The sequence below is a fragment of the Pempheris klunzingeri genome, chromosome 1 (genome assembly GCF_042242105.1).
Source record: "Pempheris klunzingeri isolate RE-2024b chromosome 1, fPemKlu1.hap1, whole genome shotgun sequence".
In the NCBI taxonomy this organism is placed as follows: domain Eukaryota; kingdom Metazoa; phylum Chordata; class Actinopteri; order Acropomatiformes; family Pempheridae; genus Pempheris; species Pempheris klunzingeri.
Window position 1 is genome coordinate 9,553,603 of NC_092012.1, and position 21,651 is coordinate 9,575,253.

Genomic DNA, 21,651 nt, shown 5'->3' on the forward strand with positions numbered 1-21,651 from the left:
CATAGTAAGAAATTTACATGTATATTTTAGTTTGCATTTTTCCTTTAATTCTCATCACTTCCTCTGCAGCACAAACTCTGTGACTCCTGTAACTCTATTTGTTTCATCAGCCCATGACATTCATTATCATGTGTGTTTTGATATTTCAAGTCCCGCACTGAAGCTGTATATATTTATAATGTCTTTGTCTGGTGCTGAATAGAAAAAAGCTGCGGTTTAAAAAGAGTGGAGCACGCGTGGAGTTTGATTAGTGGATTTTCTGCTGTTATTGCAGGGCTGGAAGCGACACGGCCACTCCTGCTACATGGTGACAAGCCATGAGCAGAGCTATGAAGATGCACTAATGGGATATTACTGCAAGGCTCCTCTCCTTACTGTGGAAAACCGGTAAACAAATGATTTATCGTGTTGAAAATATTTCTTTGTGGCAACGTTAGATCCCATCTCCTCAACTTCTGTGTCTTCTTCCTCATGCTGGCAGGTTCGAGCAGGCTTTCGTCAACAGTTTGCTGAGTGAGAGCGCAGCCAACAGTAGTTTGAAATACTGGATCGGCCTCATGGACCTGCAGAAGATGGGAGAGTACAGCTGGCTTCCTCACAATGGCTCCTCTCTGCCTCTCACCTTCACAAACTGGAACAAACACCAGCCAGGTAGCCAGTCGTGGGAAAATGTTTTTGCTAATTATGATTAAGTACGGTGTGATTGTGTTTAGTTTTGGGTTTGGCTCTTGCATGTTTGTCCCTACTTCTTTTTAATTCCTTCATCTCCTCCTTTCCTGTTCCTTTCCTTTCCTTAGTCAGTGCTGGTGGCTGTGTTGCTATGTCAGGTGGCCCTGCTTTGGGTCACTGGGAGGTAAAAAACTGCAAGTCCCAGAAGGCCCTGTCAGTGTGCAAGCAGAGCATCAGCGGCTACCACGACGTCCACGTGCCAGAGCACCACATTGATGCCTACGCCCCCTGTCCTCCAGGGTGGGAATCACACTCTGGGCTGCTGCTGTGTTTCAAGGTGCGATCATCCTCATCTTTTCTCTGTGTTCCTCTCTCTTCTCCGTCATGGCTCATGTATCTGATTCTCCTTTTCAGCTTCATCTTCCTCTCTTACCTCTCTTTTTTTTATCTCGGTGCATCAGTTTGTACGAGGGTAAAAGTTTCAAACATTAGCTCAGCAGACTCCCACCAATGGTGCCAGGAGCACAGCATGCACTGGGCGACAGGCAGGGTGCATTGTGGACCGGATACGTTAATTAGATTAATTGTCAGAATAGCAAAAAATGCCCCTCACAGCTTCCATGGGTCAAAGAGTCCAACCAGCAGTCCAAAATTCAAAGAGATCCAATTTGCTACCATAGAAGATGAAGAAAATAAACAGAAAATATTCACGTAGAAGAGACTTGAACTGTTTTTTTTGCAATTTTTACTTCAATAACTGTCGGCCAGCTCTACAGACAGGGCTCAGGGCGGGTTTGTGAGGTGACAGTACTAACCACAAACCTACTGTGATGCTTACAACAAAGAACTGATCATTTTAAAGAAACATTTTAATTGAGAAACGAAAAGCTAAATTAATGTTATGAGATTTACTAAAATGGCAAAAATATTTGTTTTGATTAGATTTGAAATTTTGAGATTTCAAGCTTATTTTTATTATGTGCAAAAATATGAAATTGCTGGGGAAATCCAAAGAATATAAATCAAAAGATGCAGGAAAAAAAAAAGTTTCTATCTATATGACGCATCTATACAGCCTTATTGACAATGTTTGCTGTCCATTTAACCTGTAACTTTCAACTGACAGTACACGCTGCTCTTCTAGGTGTTCCATGACGAGAAAGTCCTGATGAAGCGCTCCTGGGTGGAAGCAGACTTCTTCTGCCAGGCCCTCGGGGCTCAGCTGGCCAGTTTCCACCACTATGAGGAGCAGGTGTTTGTCAAGCAGCTCCTCAGTACCATGTTTGAAGGGTTGGTACAGCCCTCTGGGCCTCGTCAGTGCAGGAATGTTATGGAAACTGATAAATGCATTCGTTGAGGTGTCATATTTTGAGGTTTTATTTGCATAGAACAGCAAGTATAGAACTTAATTATATTCTTTTGAAGTATAAATGTAGTTTAGGGTTGTTTTATAGTCTATCGTTTTTTTACAAAGACAAACAACACCTCCAGGGGAAAAACACCTAAATGAGTCATAGAGGGTTTTAAGGACAATATTGGATTTCTACTATTTTTACACTAATAATAATGCTTATGCTTATCTGTGTCAAAATGGGCTTTACACACAACAAACAATAAAAACAAAGACACAGGAATAAAAATCAGCAATCTTTACCTTGTTTTAGTTAAAAGTTTAGCAGCCATATTTTGTGCTAGTTGAGTGGAGTTGACTGGTTTCTGGTTGACACCCATTAAAAGACCATTGCAGTAGTACAGTCGAGAGGAGATGAAGGCACGCATAACAACATCTCTATCTTTAAAACTTAAAAGCCGTCAAATCTTCAAAATGTTTTTCTGATGGCACAGAAAAAATGTATGTATATGTATGTGTGTGTATGTATGTATGTATGTATGTATGTATGTATATATATATATATATATATATATATATATATATATATATATATATATATATATATATATATATATATATATATATATATATATATATATATATATATATATATATATATATATATATATGTGTGTGTGTGTGTATATATATATATATATATAAACAAACATTGCTCAGAATTACAATATGAACCATTAGCTTTCATTTATATTTGTATATATATTATATATTTCTTCCACAGGTGTCCAAAGTTCACATGTTGAACGGTCATACTTACTCAGATAGATTTGTGATGCAGTGTGTTTTTTATTCTGCTACTCTTTTTTTTTTTTAGAACAGAGGGACGCTGGTTCTGGGTGGGTTTGAACAAAAGAGACCCTGAACATCCCGGAACCTGGGAATGGTCCGACGGAACTCCTGTAAGTGGACAGAGATGTTCATAAAGTATCCGCATGCTTTGTTGTAATGCAGGGCGACATTCATTCCATTATGGCTTTGTTTTTCGTGCAGGTGGTGACGTCCTTCATAGAGGACAAGAACGAGGATGATGACCGGAGGGACTGTGCTATGTACAGCGACCTGACCAACGCCCTAATGCCGCAGCCCTGTGACGCCAAACATGAGTGGATCTGCGCGCTGTCCAGAGGTTAACACCCTCACAGAAACACTCTCCACACACAGACATACAGCACGTACACACACCTGCTCTATTTACCTAAACTCCCATTTTTATTGCAGGTGATAAACTGAAGAAACCCTACTGGTACACTGAGCGTAAGTAGGATGTTCAGTTACTTCCTGGCTTCTGGCACACACAAACTTTATAGAGTTTGTAGATAGTCTTAATGTCTCTATTACTATACGATGTAATTTTTTATTTACTCCTCTACATTCTTCTATTAATTTTCTTATTACCTACTAACGTTTAACATTTATCACTCAGCAGAAAATGCTTACTGATCATTGAACACATACAACCCAAAGCAAACCCAAACTTATTACACTTGATATTAAGTTAATAATATTGATATTGTATTGTATTGTAGTTTTACTACTGCTACATTTGTCTTCTCTGGATAAATGAGTTTTTCCTCATTCAAGACTTGACATAATTTATTAGGAGTGCAGTGATATGTATATACCTCTAACCTGCTGTTTTGGAAACACGGAGTCATGAAATAATCTGCTAAAGGGCCTCTGGTAAGCATCTAACCAGAAATAAGACCTTCTGTGAGCTCTAAAAAGCCCCTGAAGTATTACTGGAAAATTCGTCTATGTCTCCATATTTCTACTCTGGGTGTTATTAAATGTGAAACGGCATCGGCCAGTGTATTCATTCATTACAGCTATCATCTATATCTTTAAAATGTCCTTATTAAAATATGTATTCTAACTGTCTTCCTGGCTCCCCCACAGAGAGCGAGCCCTGGGTGTTTCACCGCGGAGCTGAGTACCTGCTGGCGAAACAGCCCTTTGACTGGGACGCCGTCTCTCTGGCCTGTCAGATGATGGGTGCCTACCTGCTGTCCATTCACTCCAGAGACGAGCTGCACTTCATCAAGGAGCGCTTGCGGCGGGTCAGTTACAGCTACTGCTCATGTACATGAATTCACAGAATTTCAGTATCGGACTGCCATCTCTGTGAAATGTTGTAAAACATCCTAAATGACAAGTTCAGTTTAGTCATTTCAAAAACTCTTTTATTTAACAAAATAATACAGCTTATTCAAGAGGGAATGAAACAACTTTAGCACATTTTAAGACTGAAATATGTACCCAATTGCACAATATAACATCTGCGACTAGTTTGCTCCACATTTCAACAAAATTATATCTCAGGTTTTTTAGTGAATCATATCGTGCCAACCTTTTTACTTCTCAAACCATCCTTTAGAGATTAGCTGACTTAAGAGTGAATGCATCAGACATTTATTTGTCTTTTTCCCAGTGCAAATGCTCCCAACATCTAATCTCAGGAAACAAAACAATGCCAGGCTGTCAGCCAGAGATGGGGGTGGGGGGGGGAGTACTGAGAGAAAGTCTGTATAATGAGGTCATACAAAATGCTGTGCAAACATGAACACCAACATAGTGAATTTAGAAGCAGCCACAGAATCTACACAGGCAGGAGCACTGAACTAATGCCTGAAAACTGCAAGGAGAAGAGGAGGGAAGGGACGGCGCCTGGACGCGGGCGAGGGTTTGTGACCCATCATGGGGGCGATTATGAACATTATGAAATTAAATCTGCCAAACTTCAGAATTTTAGGACAAGTTCTAGTTATCAGATATATTTTACAATTTATAGCTATTAGCAAATCACACATCCTGTTGCACTATTGGCTTTTATTCATGCAACTTACTACTTAACTGACTAGATTGAACTCTCTGGGTCTGTCCGACAGGCTGACCAGTGCCCTGATGTGTTTGGTTGCTTTGATTTAGTTGGACACATGAAAATTCCCTAAAACACCTCAATGTGTTTATAGTCCCATACATATTGATAATTAGTGGATAAAAAAGTCAAACTTCTTTCCCACCATCAGTACTCGAGCATTACGCACAGAAATCCTGTTTAAAAAGGGAGGAAGTTCAAACTTTTTTATGAAGAGGTTTTTATTATGTCTGATTTTAGGGGATGCTGCAGCCCCCTCAGCACCCCTTCTTCCCTCAACAGTGAAGCCAGGACCATTGGGCATAAATGCTTTTTGTGTTTGTTTTGAGTGGGCTGGTGCACACAGCCAAAGCAATGTACTTTCACCACTGAAAGAGCCACCAGGCCCCGTCCTCTACCAGTTCTCACACACACACACACAGTGAAAAACAAACTCGTGCGTTAACAAGTGTGGACACAATTGACTCCTCATACAAACTCAAGTGTTTACAGACACACATCGGCAAACTAAAATGTACCTCATATGTGGACACTTTCATGCTCGAGTGCCCTGACACACAGGGAGCAGGAGAAAGGCCGTTTCTCGGCGGCGGCCTTTTGGACCACACTAAAGAAGTCTCTTGTGGTGTCGAGGCTTGTGAGGGGATAAAAGGAACAAAACAAGGCGATGAAAGAGACGAAGCACGGGCCAAGGAGAGCGCCTGAATGGCCGCTCATGTTGGAGAGGCTCTGAAAAGCCGATCTTCCAGCCCAGTGAGGACTGGATTGCAAAGGAGGAGGGTAAAAGTGAAGTAAGCTCTTTTTCATCTCTGTTCCTTTCACTGTGTGTCCTCAGCTCTCCCTGGGCCCGACTGAGTGGTGGATTGGCCTGTCCATTGGCCAGCCTGGAGAGGAGGTCAGGTGTGTGTGTCTTGGAATTGTTGTTAAACATTTCCTGTTGCTGCCACTAAAGCAGCTGAAACTTTGTTCAAAATCTTAAATAAAGGTATGATGTTGTTACCGGCCAGGGTCCCATTTCACAAAAGCAGCTAGTGAACACTGCGTACGTAGAGATTGCAAATGGTTACAGCCACTTGCTAATTCAAGATAGGACTGCAGGGCTTTCGTTTTAATCAGTAAAACATGTCAAAATGGGAAAAGGAAATCTCATCATGCAGATCGTAGCTTATATGTTTCAAATTTGTTGAAATGAGCCCAGATCTCTAGGAAAATAATATAATGCTTATAGCAAACTAACGCCTGGCTATAAAGTAAATTGATAATAAGAAATTATGAGGTGAAAGCATTCCCAAATGAAAAAAGAAGTATAACACAAGGACACCTGACTCACCTGACTTTTTTTTTTCTATAAACTACTAACTTGTCTAAGCAAACAAAAAATTAAAATAAGGCCTCAACTGACTCCGTTGATCTTCTACTTACCTACCCAAACAAAACCTAACACAGGCTAGACAAACCAATGCGTTTCTGCAAACAGCATTTATGTAAAGATAAAATGTGCTAATCCTGGCCTGGTCTCTGAGTCTCCAACAGCAAATGTAGCACTGACAGGTTAATTAAGACCAGCTCATCTGTTAGGGCTGTTCAACAAGTGTATTTTTGTGTTTGTTCGCAGGTGGAGCGACAAGACAGAGGTAGACTTTCAGAACTGGGCCGAGGGGAGTGCCAGAGGTGGCCCAAGGAAAAACACCTGTGTCACCATGTCGTCTTCATCAGGTAAACATGCGCACACGCAGACACGCGTACTAAGGCATGTATACTTGCACATGCTAGAATGTGTTGAGGGTTTCCCGGCGTGTTGCAGGGAAGTGGTCGACGAGCAAGTGCAGCGATCTCCACGGCTACGTTTGCAAGAGAAAGACTGTGTCTGTGGTGGAGACTCCCAGAGAGCCGCACTATATGGGAGGATGTCCGGAGAAGTGGCTGTACTTTGGACACAAGGTTCAGACACACACATGCATAACTGCATTCAGTCTTCACACACGCTCTTCAATTACTGATTTATGTCACCTATTAAAGATTAAAACAAAAGTTCACAGTTTGCTGCCGTCTTATCAGTGGTTTGGAGAGTCAGTGAATGTCTATATCTGCTTGCAACTACATTATAGTCTGTTTATTATATGGGGGGTTAAAGTAAAGTCTTACTGTTCGAACTGATTATCCACAGATTTTATTGTCATGGTGAAAACTGAAAAACAGGCTCATCTTAGCCTGCTCTTCCCCACAAAGCAGTTCTAAAACTAAATTCCCAGCTGCCTCTGGGGTTGAACAAGGATGTTTGTGTTTACATTCACTGTTCTTGAGTGAGTTATGTTGATAACTTCAGACTAACCCCCTGCTGATTTTGCTCAAGCTGAGTCAACCTCAATAAAGAACAAAACCAGCTGATCTGGACTAGAATTAGATCTCAAAATGTAGTTTTCTTTGAAATACATGTACATTGTTGTACATGTACATACGTTGATACAATATTGAGTGATAAAAATAACATTGTGAGCAATTTTTTTCCTTCAGGAACATGTTAAGTCACCTCAACTTAAGAACTAATTTTATTTCAAATCTATTATTAAAGTAACTAAATGGACAGTCATCTCTGTGTAGTTCTAGATGAGCTAGATGACCCACAGACTTGGAATAAATTCAGTCTTTAGTAAGACGATCGTTGTTCTGCATATTAAAGAGAATGGAAAGCCTTGTAGCAATGTCTGTCCTTTCTCTCTCCGAACATAAAATATGGATCACAGTAATTATTCTTTAATTTTTCAGTATTTTACGGATTTATTAGAGTGTTGACAGGAAATGAGGAGAGTGTGAGAAGAACATGAAACAAAGTTCCCAGCCAGACTCAAACTGTGGACTTTGTGGTTCATGGTTGACGCCTTAAACCTTTACATTTAAATATTTAGCTAAACGTCATAGGAACAGTGAAGACGTTAATGCCCTGTGTAACATTGCCTAATTTCATTTAAATTTAATCAGAAGAAGCAGAGCTCTTCATTGCATAAAATCAGCTGCCAAACTTTGTGCTTTTTTCTTGTTTCACCAGAAATCACATGAAATTACATCCTTTTCTGTTTATCTAAGAAGATTACACTCTTGGATTTTTTTTTTAACTTTGAATCCTGACCTCTCCAAACAAGAGTCCTGGTGGTGATTTGGGAATAATGATTTGCATTTCACAGTGTGATCTTTGTGTTTTGTGTGGGCTATGTGTGTGTGTGTGTGTGTTGGCAGTGTCTCCTGCTTCACCTCCCTGGTAGTCCAAAGGAAGGAAAGAGTTGGAAAGATGCCCAATCCATCTGCTCCTTATTCGAAGGCTCGCTGGTCGCAATAGAAGACGAGATTGAACAAGGTAAAGGCAAACTGCACAAGCGTCTGATAAATAGCTAATTTCATATGCAAACACCATCAGACAACATTGCTTTGCTTTTGTGCTCCTCTGTAGCTCTGGCGGATACATCAGGAAGGAGTACTGTTCTTTTTTTTTGTCAGATTTTTTATGTTCCTTCTGTCATTCCTTCATTTCTGCAGCCTACATCACCATGTTGCTCCAGGGAAGCTCCGTAGGTGTGTGGATTGGTCTGCGGGATGAAGACACCATGAAATGGACCAATGGGAAACCAGTCAGCTACACCAATTGGTCTCCAATTGAACCGAAGAGCTATGTCACTGTAAGCTCCTGTGAATATTTAAAGGTCCCATATTGTGCTCATTTTAAAGTTCATACTTGTATTTGGAGGTCCTACCGCAACAGCTTTACATGGTCTAATGTTCAAAAAACACATTATTGTTCTCGTAGCAGACACGCAGCTTCTGTCTGGATGCTCTGTTGTAGAAGAACAAAACAATTTGTGTGCTTTACTCTTGTCTAGACATCTTCGTTGTACTAGGAACCGTTCTTAGTGAGGAAAAACAACAAGGTGGATTCACTAGGTTTTCAGTGGACGGTGACAGTTGGCCTGTTGAAGGGCTGGATGAGGTCATATGTTCACCAGATCCCCTTATGACATCATGAGGGGAGCCGAATCCAAATCTAAAATTTTGTGCATTTTGCCAAACATAGGACCTTTAAGGTTGACCTACACTGCTAGAAACTATTTGTCATCTATTTTTATCATAAGCGTATGCATGTGTGTGAATACGTTTCCCTCACAAGTTCACTGCACAGCTGTCTGATCGTGTCCAAAAGAGTCCCAGCTTTTGCAGAAAATTACCGATTTCTTATTCTTTGGCCTACAGTGAGTTCAGTATTTCCATGTAGAGGAAGTGTGATATCAAGTGTGAATCACTATTCTTACAGTGTTCGCTCCAAACAAAATCCCATTTATATTATGTTCTGAAACTGCTGTTGAACATGGCACTGCGGGCCAAGACAAGTATACCCACCACAGCTCCAGGTCTCTTTGTTCAGTGTTGCCAAATGGAGGAGTGTGAGACAGTGACAAAACAGCAAAGTGGAGTTGGCTACAGAAGTATTTTTTACGCTGAAAATTCCTATTGACTTTCCAATTTGAAAGTCTTCTTGTAATGATATCCTCAGTGTTTACATTCCAACTTTGTTTCTGAGAAATCATGTTTTTTTGGTCAGTTTAGTATGGTAGATGGCTTTGAATACTACAATACCCATGAGCATCAGCCACTGTGGACTGTGAAAAAAGTCAGTCAGAAGCATGAATCAGAGCTGTAGCTGTGGGTTTGTCACTGCAATGAAAAACAAAACACTGCCTCATAGTTCCTGGATTCATTTCAACTGCTGAATGTTTTTTCAGGTTTCCACTTTCTAGCTTAATCTTTAGTGCCGACTGTAAGCAGTGCACACAACAGAAGTTTAATTTTGGTGATTTCATTATTCTTTCCATAATGCTCTTGGTAGTTGTTGTCTTTTCTCCTTATATTTTATAGCTTGTGCCTTGAGCGTTTTATGAAACAAAACAGATAATTCAGTCAGTAGAGTTGTTTGCACATTTAAGCCTTGGGGTGCTCTGAGTGACAGCTTTTGCTATTCTGAATGGGCTATGTGTGTATTGATATGTGCATTATGAATCCCCAGGAGGACGAGTGGCTCAGTGGATTTTCTGATGAGCCATTGTGTACTGTTCTGTCCAACAACCACAACTTCCACCTGACAGGAAAGTGGTATGATGAGAAATGCAGCGAGAGTGGGTATGGCTTTGTTTGTCAAAAACCTCAAGGTAAGATTTTCTCAGTTTCTTTGTCTTTGCTTTCTGTTGCCTTTTTGCCTTTTTCACTGTCTCTCTGAGTTTCTCTCAGCACTCGGGCTCTCTAATGCTGAATGGCATTATAACTTATAACTTATTCTTTGGAAAAAAGCATTGCCATCATGAAGTGGAAGTTTTAACACTGACAGATGACACTGTGTCTTTAAAGTTCCCATAAATGTGGCCATTGTGACTCTTATGTTGTATTGTATTAGTTCTGTGTTCACTTTCGGTCAGACCGGTTTTTGAAATGATAAAAATCCTGTTTCTTTGGAAAGCTGGAGGAAGACCGCACAGCTTTACCCGATACCCTTGTTTCCTTGAATCTCTAAAAAGGAGGTGGCAAGTGCCAAGTTACCATGACTGATATGACTGAGTCCACATTTATGATATTGCCAGGTTGAAATAAAATATTGCCCTCAAATTAAATCTAAATGGTGATGGTGGCCAGTCCCATTTCACAGGGTAAACTGGTCCCCTGGCATTTGAAATTGGCATTTCGTCATTTGATTTAAAATAGAATTGAGAGCTTCGTTGTTAAGCTTAAAAAAAATGTAGTTCACCTTTTTTGGAAATGCGCTTTTCTATGTTGTTGAGGCTCTCACTCTCCACCCTATGTATTCCATATCTTACACGGACTGACCGCCACAGTGTCAGCTGACGGGGATGCTCTTCAAGACTTATAACTGATTGGCAACACGTTGTTATATAAGCACCACGCATGTGTGGCCTCTTTGATTCCTTGATTTCCATGATCAAGCAGTCAGACTTGTGTGTATGTGGTATGTTTTGACACCAGCGTTGTCTGTTTACCCAGAGAGTAGGTTTGCATGCCCCTTTCTGGATTGCTGAATTGTCTTTTCTACACTGGCTGGTTGAAGTGTGGCAGCATCAGCTCTTTTCGTCTGCTTGCATAGCCACTGTCTCATATGAAATCCAACCTTGTCGGAGGAAGCGGTGGACATGATTCCTAGCTGATCGCTACATTGCTGTGGCTGAAGTGTGGCTTGTGTGCATTGGCGGCAGTGTCATAGAACGCCCCAGCCACAGTTCCACAAACCTGAGGACACAAGTAGGTGTACTTTAGCCATAGGTAATTTGAAAAGAAAGAGAGAGAAGGTAGAGAAGGTAACTGACACGCCTCCACGGTCCACTTGAGCTTCCATGTCAGCATGCTGAATGTATGAGTGCTGAGTGCTGAGTGCCACTGAATGCATATTTTTCTTTTCACATCATAAGGTTATATTGTGTTGTGCTGAGGAAATGGCAAGCCTAGAAGGTCACATCTGTTTGTGCTGTTGGATAAGCATGCCAATGGAGGATGGAGTCATGATCACTGTGCTTAAGGCTGGACCACTCAACCGACAGCCCCATCTGCTACCCAGCCTGACCTGGAGGACCTTTTGGTTGAATCCATGGATGGTCTCCACCATGACTCAGGGTTGTCATTTTTTGTCCCTACACACACCAACAAATTCAGCCACCTTTCCAATGGAGGTAGACTTTCAACCCAAGGGGGCTTCTGGCTGCAAGATCTTCACTCTCCTTGCAAAGTGTTTCTTCCCAATTCCCAAAAAAGAGGAAAGTCTCAGACCAATTTTGGATTTGAGAAGGCTCAACAACTCACTGTGATGCAAGATGTTGACTGTGCTGAGGGTTTGACAGGCCGTCTGCCAAGGTGGTTAGTTTTACCCAATCAATGCATATTTTCAGATCCCAATATGGGAGGCAAATAAACACTGCCTCAGGACTTCTTTGTCCTGAGGTAGGGTAGGGTCCTGGGACCCTTGTGTTGGGAGTGTCTTCTTCTGCTGGTGTGTACTTGCTCAGAGGAGCAGTGCTACAAAATAGTGACCAGCAGCACTTAGAGAACCTAGGCCTGTGCCTTTAACAGGAGGAGGAGCACGCTGTAGCCTTTATAATCCAAAAAGTTCCTAGGCATGTGTTTGGATGCCAGGGGAGGAGGCCGTTCTCAGGGTTTGCTTATCCCAGTTCTGTTCAGGGTCAGGGTAACCTGGAGATTTTGCTTTCACCTCTTGTGGTTGATAGCAGCCACGGTACACATAGTGCCTCCGTCTCTTTTGCGCCCAGGGCCGTGCTGCCTCGTGCCCATGGAGAAATCTGCAAGCCAGGGTGCTGGTAAGATCAGCCAGCCAGCTTAACACAGTGCAATGCCCTGGTGTTATGCCACCAGGTGATGTCACCTGATGCCTGCCTGGAAGGCTGGGGAGCTGTCCATGAGCAAAAAGGCATCAGTGGCACGGGCCCTAATTAGAACAGCACATCGATCTTCTGGAATTACAGGCTATCTGTCTAGCTCTTCTGCACTTTCTGCCACAGCTGAAGAACCACCATGTGCTGGTGAGTACAGTGGCAGAAGCGTATATAAACCTATGACTTCGCAGATTGGCTCTGACAGCAAAATCTGTGAGTGCTCTGAGACAGTCAGAGCTCATCACTTTGCTTCCAGGGAGGCAGCTCACTGTCCCCTCTTTTCTTCATAGAGCGAGACAATCCTCCCTGGGATAAAGCCACAGGGCCAATAGAGAACGGAAGGTTACATGTGTAACCCAGGTTCTCTGAATGGACAGACTAGGTTAACAGCCGAGGAAATGCAAATTGCCAATGCCAATTAGTGTGTGGCCACCACATATGATGTGTCTCAAAGAGTATTCCTATAAGCTGACACTGTGGGGGTCAGTCCCTCTACATTTGGAATTTGTTTTTCACATTCTTGTTCAAAAGTTACATAAGATTAACACCATGCTTATATATGATTAATATTAAGCTACTGCCAGGAAATGGTTATCTTAACTTAGAATGGGAACAGCTTGCCTTGCTCTGTCCTGTGATACCAAAAACCTACCAGTGCCTCTAAATCTCACTAACAAATGCACGATATCTTGTTGTTTAATCCATACAAGTGTAAGAATGAAATATAAAAATGAAAAGTCGTTTGCTGGACAATTTCTTGGGAGTCCTGGAGTCCCAGCTGATGGTAATAGAAAGTCACTACTATGAGATATGGGAGTGGTTTTATCAAAGCAAGAAAATGAAACATCCCAAAATGTTAAACTAATCCTTTAATTGATGAAAGTGACAGCTAATCAGTCATCCATCAGTGTCCCAAACATTAACACCCTGAAGTAATCATTGTGACTTCAGTATCTTACCGTCTTACCACACTCCTCTGTTTTGCCCTTCTTGTTACAGATACATCCAAACCCCCCACCCACTCCTATCACCACCCTCTCCCTGACAATATTGAGTACAGGAGCCGCAGCTACAAGGTTGTGTCTGGCAACATGAGCTGGTACGACGCGATGCATATGTGCATAGAGAATGATTCTCACCTAGTGAGCGTTACAGATGCCTACCACCAGGCTTTCCTTACTGTCCTTGTCAATAGATTGGCAGTCCCCCACTGGATTGGACTGTATAGTCAAGACGTATGTATCCTCTCATGCAATATGCACTGTATACCTCTGCAATGTATGTGTCTACTGTATACTTTGTACCTTTCATCTTTAAAGAAATTGTTTTGGGAAATATGCTTGGTCACTTATTTTTACCAGGAGTTGGATTAGACGATCGATACCAATGAATTACAGATAATACAGATCTGCATGTTTGACGCGTATTATAAAAAGAAGATATTTTTTCATATGCTTTCTGTCTCTTTTGTCCTCCCCAAAAGCATAGTTTGTGCATGTCAGCATGTCATCAGCATCCTGAAACAGTGCGGCAGTCAGTTTCCTATCCCACACTATCATGAAGATAGCTAAACACTTAAGTAATGCTGCAAAATCACAACATTTGATTCAGCATCATTCAGCAGTTTTGGTCCCACATTAGGCTGCACTGCTACACTATGAGGCGCCAATTGAGACTGAACTGTCTGCTCTAAAATGGAAAACTTTTGAAAAGATTTTAGATTTATGAACAGAAAGGTTAGAGCAGGCTTGGAACTACCTCTAAATAAGGGAAGACATGTTACCCACAAGTCCTAGTACAAGGGAAAGTATTGGTACGGTTCAAAATTATTCTTAAAATGGACACCTTGTGTGTTTTGTTCAGTTAATTTTACTTTTATACCTACTGATGGCGAGTTACAGTCGTCTCAAATGCCTCTTGGGTATTTCTCCTGGCCTTCTTCCCATGTAGAGGTATTCTATCCACAGGCATGTGCTTTGCCAGCAGACAGTCACAGCCTTAACATTTGGATTCAAGTATCACTGAGTCCCCGTGGAATGTGTTAGTCATGGAGTGAATTGCACACAGGAAGTGAGGGAACTGATTGTCTCTCTGCCTTCATTTTTTTTTTTATCTTGCCTGATCTTGTTCATTGTCTTTCTCATGAACCACTCACAGCAATACGATTCTTTAAACTGTTTAAGTTCACTCATTAAGATTGTAACCATCCATTTGCAGCAATAACAAAGAACTATAGTATTTTTGTCATAGTTCAGTAAATGATATGACTGTTGCGAATAATCGTGCTTTAGCATTATACCCCTGAAAAGTGTGTGTCACAACCAGGAAGCAGTGTGATTAGGAACCAGTGACTGTGAGTTAGTGGGAAGATTTCTTAATGTTTAACTAAAGCTTAATTATGGGAAATGACATTGTCCACACAAGGCAGACATCAAGTACCAGTGACAGTGTACAGTACATGGTAGTGCACAATATTACACCTGCATATATTATACAAGTACAAGAATTATATATATTAAACCAAGAGAAGTCCCAAGTGTTTCAAGACTGATTTGTTTTGTTTGGAAAAACTCATCAGTGTTTCACAAAAATTGTGAAAATTAGATTAAAGAAAGTATTAGTCTAAATTCTCATTAATCAAACAGCTGTTGACTGACACATTGGTGACTGTGCTTCCCTACAGAATGGCATCAACTATCAGTGGTCAGATGGCAGCGACACAGTGTACACGCACTGGGACCCGGCCGATGACGATGACGACTTTGTGACGGGAGAGTGTGTGTACATGGATGTGAGCGGAGGCTGGCGGAGAGCTGACTGCGATAAACCACTACCAGGAGCCATTTGTCATGTCCCTCCACCAAGTCAGTGCTGCTCAGTGAAACTTAAAAATCTGAGAAAGCTTCTCAACGCTGCATCTCTTTAGCTGTTTTGGTCACTCACAGCGTGTCAAAATACACACCGTGTTCTGCCTTTCTCCTGCTCTCTCCCACAGGCAGTAAATCATTTATCTCATACGAGTTGGCGTGTCCCTCCACGTGGGTGAAATTTGGACATGGCTGTTACAACTTTGAGCCTGTGGTGCAGAAACTTACATTTGAAGAGGCGAGGGAGCACTGCAGGCAGAAAGGTAGGGATTCCTGAGGTTGATCACTATCTGTGGAATTTCCGCGTTGTTTATTGTCTCGATAATGACATCATGATGGAAAATTGATGAAAATAAATGAAAGAATTGACTCCTTCCTCGCTCTAGTCCATAGGATGGCATGCACACTCCCCCTAAAGGTCAAAAGGAGGAGCTGCTCTGAAAAGCACAAGGCTTTAGAAAACTTAAGTTAGGTTCTTACTAATAAATGCCACTTAGGGGAAATGGATAAAATCAGTAAAATCCTGCTTAAGGCTCTGTACCACAGGTGCTTTCAATTTAAAGTGTGTTACAATACTCAATATTAACCCACTATATCTGTTTTTAAAGGGATAGTTTGACATCTTGGGAAATACGTCAAAGATACAATTACAAGCTGTGTCAGTGGTAGGAAATTGTAATCACTTCCCGTCTCCTATGTGGGTTTGGGCGCCTCGTAGCAAATGTGGTGTAGGTGGTGACGGGGCTGTGCAGCACACGAATAATCTGTCGTTGAACATTAACTAACTACAACCTGCACTTTATCAGCTGTTAGTATTTTAATAGAATTCAGACTTTTGCTCAGTATGGGTGGCATTTAGCTGCGACAGGTTGATAAACTGTCCAGAAACAACTGTTAGCCTGTTTTTGTTGTTAGCTTACATACTTGCTAGCTTTGAACTACACCATCTCAATAAGATAACCTTGTGAGCAGGTATAGTGACAGCTAGTTAGCATGTAAGCTAACAACAAAAAAAACAGACTAAAAGTTGTTTCTACACAGTTTAGCAACCTGTCGTTGAACAACAGCTAACTGCGAACAATAATGAGCAAAAGTCCGATATATTATGTATTATATTCAGATACTGCTGGAAACAACTGCTAGCCTGTTTTTGTTGTTAGCTTACATGCTTGCTAGCTTTGAACTACACCATCTCAGTAAGATAACCTTGTGAGCAGGTGTAGTGACAGCTAGTTAGCATGTAAGCTAACAACAACAAAAACAGGCTAAAAGTTGTTTCTACACAGTTTAGCAACCTGTCGTTGAACAACAGCTAACTGCGAACAATAATGAGCAAAAGTCTGATATGTATTATATTCAAATACTGCTGGAAACAACTGCTAGCCTGTTGAACTACACCAATTTGATAAAATAAGCTGATGGAGCAGGTGTCAAGTGAGAGCTTGCTATTAGAAAGAGCTTCAAAGTACACTGTTAGTAGAGTACATTTGTTTTTCATTGGCTAGAATAGCACCATGGTGTTATTTGTTGTTAGTGACTATTGCTATATTTCAACAGCCTCCAGCCAGACACATTTCAGGAATGATTCGTGCTGCCAGATCTTGTGAAAATGTGTTACTGAGACAAAGGCAGCTCTCAAACAGAGTTGGGTTTCTCCTGATCTGTCTCAAAAATGCCATTTTAGTGTGAGAATGTTCTGAAGATATGTGTCCTGTGAAAACTGGGCCTGTCGCGTGTTCGTTTTTTTTCGACGGACAGGCAACTTCTCTCATTTAAGGTGTTTTATTTTCTGTGTGAATAATAATTGATCTTGGCCAAGGGCACAGTCTGAGCTCTGAAAACCACAGTCAGCAAGCTGTTAGTCTGTAGCCAACAGGTCCCAGAATGACCCCCGAAACACGTATGTAGTAACAGTATATTACATTCCAGCAAGAATACAATTATTTATGATTGGTCGGCTAGTTGGGGAGTAACCGCGATTTAGACTTGGCCCTCCCTTCGTTGGTGCCCAGGCTGGTCCCAGCCTCTTGGCATCACGACCTTCCACCCAGTGACTGCACCTGTAAACAAAGTATCCTCCCTGGTAACCTTTCCCTATCATGTGAGAGCTTCATACAATAGAGTCATTCTGAGAGCATCCCTCCCCTGCGGCTATCTCGCCCTCCCGTTACAATGACGGCCTTCCACCAGCTTTCGTCCGTGGAGATTCCAGTATAGGGTTTGTGGTTTCTTGCCATAAACGTCCCACCTGATCATCATGTGTCTGGCCCTTCAGAACCTGGGGCCAGTGCTTGTTCCCCTCTTTAGCAACTATGGGGTATGGCCCTCCCTGTAGCGGTGCATTGCATTAATATGTCTTTCCCTGCTGATATAACACAGCACATACATTTTGAGTAAGAACTGAGCTTCCAGTGTTATCATAGCAATTGTCTCTATTAGTTGATCGTATAATATTATTAGTTCACTCACAGGTCACTTAGTTCAAATATAGGTTTTACAGTTTATTATAATGTTAGTCATACAGTTATTAGTGCTAATTCAAGTCCAGTGTTCTGTAATTAGTTATACATATAATGCTGTTAGTCCAAATTTGAGGCACACAGTATAGTATGATTGGCCCTTTATAAGTAGTGATTAAAAGTAGTATTAAATTCCCCACAGCCCAATATTTACTTCAGTGACTATAGGCTGAAAGAATCGGTGATAACTGAGACTTCTCTCATTGAACAAAACAGACTCAGGACCTGCCGCTATAGTCTCCTAAAGCGGCGGCGTGGCGGCTCAACCCATGTGACACAGATACAGGAAATGACTCATAAGTGGAGTGTCTCTTTCCAATATTGTCTTTGAATATGCTTTCCGGTCTCATGTCTGTACAGCCAATGTGAGGCCAAAGCCGAAACTGGTTAGCTTACTGTGCATATTCTTTAACCACAGTGTCGAACTATTCCTTTAAGCCGCACTGTATTTGTGAGTTTGTTGTGCCGCTGTCCCTTTCTAGTCAACACCTCAGATGTTCTGACCATTGAGAGTGAGACAGAGAATCGTTTCGTTCTGGAGCAGCTGTGGTCGTCGGGGTTCCTTCACCAGAACGTGTGGTTGGGGATGTACTTCAACATTGACAGTAAGAATCTATCACTCTCCCATATGCGTCCGATGATCGCAGTCTCCCGCAGTCCTGTCTCATTGAATAATGGCCTCTGCTTTTAGCTGACTCCATGTCCTGGGTAGATGGTTCACCTATGGACTACACCAACTGGCCCAACAAAGTCCCAGAGTCCAAACTGCTGAGTGCAGAAACCTGTGTGACTACCAGGGTGGTTGATGGGGTTTGGCACATGTCACGGTGCAACGAGCGCCTAGGCTTCGTCTGCAAAACCATCTCAGGTAAGTTGAATGGGGTCAGGTAATATTGGTTGGAAGACATTTTTAATGATAACTTTTAATGAAATTTATTAACGTGTGTTGAAAATTTCCTGGTACATATAAATTCAAAAACTCAAAACTCAAACAAACTCAAAACCAACAACAGTAGTCCCCAAATTTTGAAGCTTTTATCCAGGAAACACTGGCTCAGGGTTAAATTTAAAAAGAGAGAACATAATTACATGGAGCTGTTCAATTTTACACACAAAATGTGGATATATATACAGGGTTCACAAAAAGTTAGGGATATTCGACTTTCAGGTGAAATTTATGGAAAATGTAAAAAGTGAATGCTACAGTGATATTATATCATGAAAGTAGGACATTTAAGTATCAGCATGCAATGGTAGTTTCTTCATTTTAAACAATTTATTGAAAGAAAATCTACCAACAGTAGAGGGTAAACGAGGGTAAACGTAAAATTGGGATGTGGCCAAAGGACGTCCACTCCTCTCCTTTCTGTGACTCTTCCAGTCTCTGTATCTCTGTTGCAACCTGCTGATGACACTCTGTGACCCTCTAAGCTCAGTGGACACTTCTGTCTGAGGACCTGTTTGAAGCCTCCAGTTTTGAGGTGCTGCTGATCAATAGTTAGGTGTCGTCTTGGTCTCATGATGTCAGAATGTGAACAGCACGATGAGGAGGACTGTTAAAATACCAATTCTAACTGAACCAGGAAATGTATTGGTGGTGGTTCATCCTGAAATTTCACCTGAAAGCCGAATATCCCTAACTTTTTGTGAGTAGTGTAAGTGGCTATAATCATTTTTTTTATATTAACAATTAACAGTTAATCTCTTGACTACTTGTATGTGAAAGGGATGGCTTGTAATGATGAACCCACCAGACCAAATTCTATGGCGTATTTTAGCATTTTTCAGCTTATTCTTTTGGTTTTCCAGGTTGCAGCTTTACTGTTTTGGTTCACTCAGTGTTTGCAGCAAAAAACACTCATAAACTCACTATATGCTACCTAACCGACACCAAACTGCAGAGTTAGCAATTAGCTGGCGAACATGGTGGAGCATTTAGCAGTTAAAGAGCTAAATATTTCCCTTAGAAGTAGATGGAGACCAAAACCAGAGCTAAAAGAAAGTGGAAATCGGATAACACGTGTACAGAAATACGACTCATGTTATTTGCTAATGTTGGGCTGTATGTGATCTTTTGCAGATGTAATTACTGAGGTGGAAGTGGAACCGCTAAACGGTAAAGTGCACTTTAATTTACTCTGTAGACGATATTATGCGTCCTGTAGGTGCCATAAGCATGAGCACAGTGGGGTCCAACAATACTTTCACGTAAACCTTGACGTATCAGAAGGTTTGAGGATTCAGAAATGTTATGATGTGAAATGAAGCAGATATTTAAGAGTCTGCACTATTTCTAGCAATGGAATTTAAGCAAATTTGTGGCACCGACTGACCAAACTCCTTTGAACAAAAAGTCAGATTGAGTTGCATCCCTTCCATTCAAGCGTATGTTCAGATGACACTCAGGTAGATTTGATCCCCTTTGGTACAAAAGGAATAAATTGGCTTATGTTATGTTTCTGAATCCTCAAACTTTCTGAGTTTACGTGGAAATATTACAGATTTTCAATGTGGTCTTAGACTTTTTGGACCCCACTAAATATTGAACTACCACTTGAACTGTATATAGTTTTTTTTCTGTATAGCCACTGTGTATTTTTCTATTTATCTATTCTTTTTAACCCTGAAGCAGCATAAGGGCAAAGCAAGAATTTCATTGTGCGGTGAAACTTGTTTTTATCTGTACATTATGACAATAAAACGATTGAACTGAATTGAATATCTGTAACCAGACTAGAAGCGCAGTACATGCAGTAAAAGATATCATGTTGTTCTCTCTTTTTTTTTTTTTTTCCAGGTTTACATCATGGTATCATCCCCGCTGCGGTGCTGGTGGCTGTGCTGATCTTTGCCCTGCTGGCAGGAGCGATGTGGTTCGCCTACAAGAGGAACGCTTCACGTTTTCGCGGGCTTCCAACTCTTGGCAGCGCTTATTACAGACAAACCAGCTCACAGGCTACAGAGTCGGATGGAAACGTGCTGATCACGGACCTGGAGGCTCACTCAGGAGAATAGCACTCAATGACTCAATGCTTTTTTCTTATTTTAAGGCCTCTGTTGCTCTACCGTTCCTCTGTCTGTCCCTCACCACTTCACCATCAGGTACGAATGCCACTGTGAAGCTGTGACGCTGTTACTCCTCAGGACGGTGGTGAAATGATGGCGGCAAAAACATTCCTAGTCTTTTAAATGTCTTTGAAGGATCCCATTTGCTCTCTACAGTTTTCATTTATTCAAATCCTTTCAGTGAGACAAATGTTTGTGAAGCTATTTCTTGTGTTGACACTGAAGAGTCCACATTTGAATTTCTAGACTTAACAAAGTTTGCATAAATGAGAATGTTTAAGAAGGGATACTTTAATGTTGTTGAAAGAGGTACCGAACACTTGATGCTTTTCATAATCCTGCAGACTTAATCTGGCCCATAGTATTAAGGAGAATATTTTGGATAGCTAAGAGCGATTTTACTCAATACGATCCGAACACGTCGAGGAAAATCTTTGTCATCTCGGCCAGATCAGAAATAACTTCCGTTGTCATAATTAAGAGGCAGATTGATGACAAAATAAAGATTACAATGATATATTTTATGTAATTTTATATATTTCATTCAGAATTCAGGAGCTGTTGGAGCTGCACGTGTGCTGCAGCAATGTTGTCAGTATTACTTTTATATTTTTATTTTATTTTTCTAAGCATACATACTGTATATTGATACCAGAGGTTTTTCTGTATGTTTTAAACTAACGACGTGTAAGGCTGTAACTGATGATTGGATTTGTTCTCCCGGCCCCTTTTATGTCTGCTGATGCAAAGCAAATTATTAGACGCATTTTGCACAATTGTGTTTTGATAAATAATAAATTGAAGTTTG

General features: G+C 41.2%; 1 protein-coding gene across 1 annotated transcript in view; it reads left to right on the forward strand.

Annotated features, from left to right (window-relative positions):
- Positions 1–21,651, forward strand: part of pla2r1 (phospholipase A2 receptor 1) — a 28,574-nt gene extending 6,923 nt beyond the window's left edge. Inside the window, exons 10-30 of the mRNA XM_070827790.1 lie at positions 275–387; positions 482–651; positions 798–1,006; positions 1,814–1,959; positions 2,898–2,982; positions 3,074–3,209; positions 3,302–3,337; positions 3,980–4,140; positions 5,794–5,858; positions 6,574–6,674; positions 6,763–6,899; positions 8,193–8,310; positions 8,490–8,629; positions 10,009–10,150; positions 13,391–13,626; positions 15,075–15,255; positions 15,387–15,521; positions 18,260–18,382; positions 18,469–18,645; positions 19,858–19,893; positions 20,575–21,651. Coding sequence (XP_070683891.1) covers positions 275–387; positions 482–651; positions 798–1,006; positions 1,814–1,959; positions 2,898–2,982; positions 3,074–3,209; positions 3,302–3,337; positions 3,980–4,140; positions 5,794–5,858; positions 6,574–6,674; positions 6,763–6,899; positions 8,193–8,310; positions 8,490–8,629; positions 10,009–10,150; positions 13,391–13,626; positions 15,075–15,255; positions 15,387–15,521; positions 18,260–18,382; positions 18,469–18,645; positions 19,858–19,893; positions 20,575–20,792 — 2,865 coding nt within the window. The 3' untranslated portion in view covers positions 20,793–21,651. The remainder of the gene's footprint in view (positions 1–274; positions 388–481; positions 652–797; positions 1,007–1,813; positions 1,960–2,897; positions 2,983–3,073; positions 3,210–3,301; positions 3,338–3,979; positions 4,141–5,793; positions 5,859–6,573; positions 6,675–6,762; positions 6,900–8,192; positions 8,311–8,489; positions 8,630–10,008; positions 10,151–13,390; positions 13,627–15,074; positions 15,256–15,386; positions 15,522–18,259; positions 18,383–18,468; positions 18,646–19,857; positions 19,894–20,574) is intronic.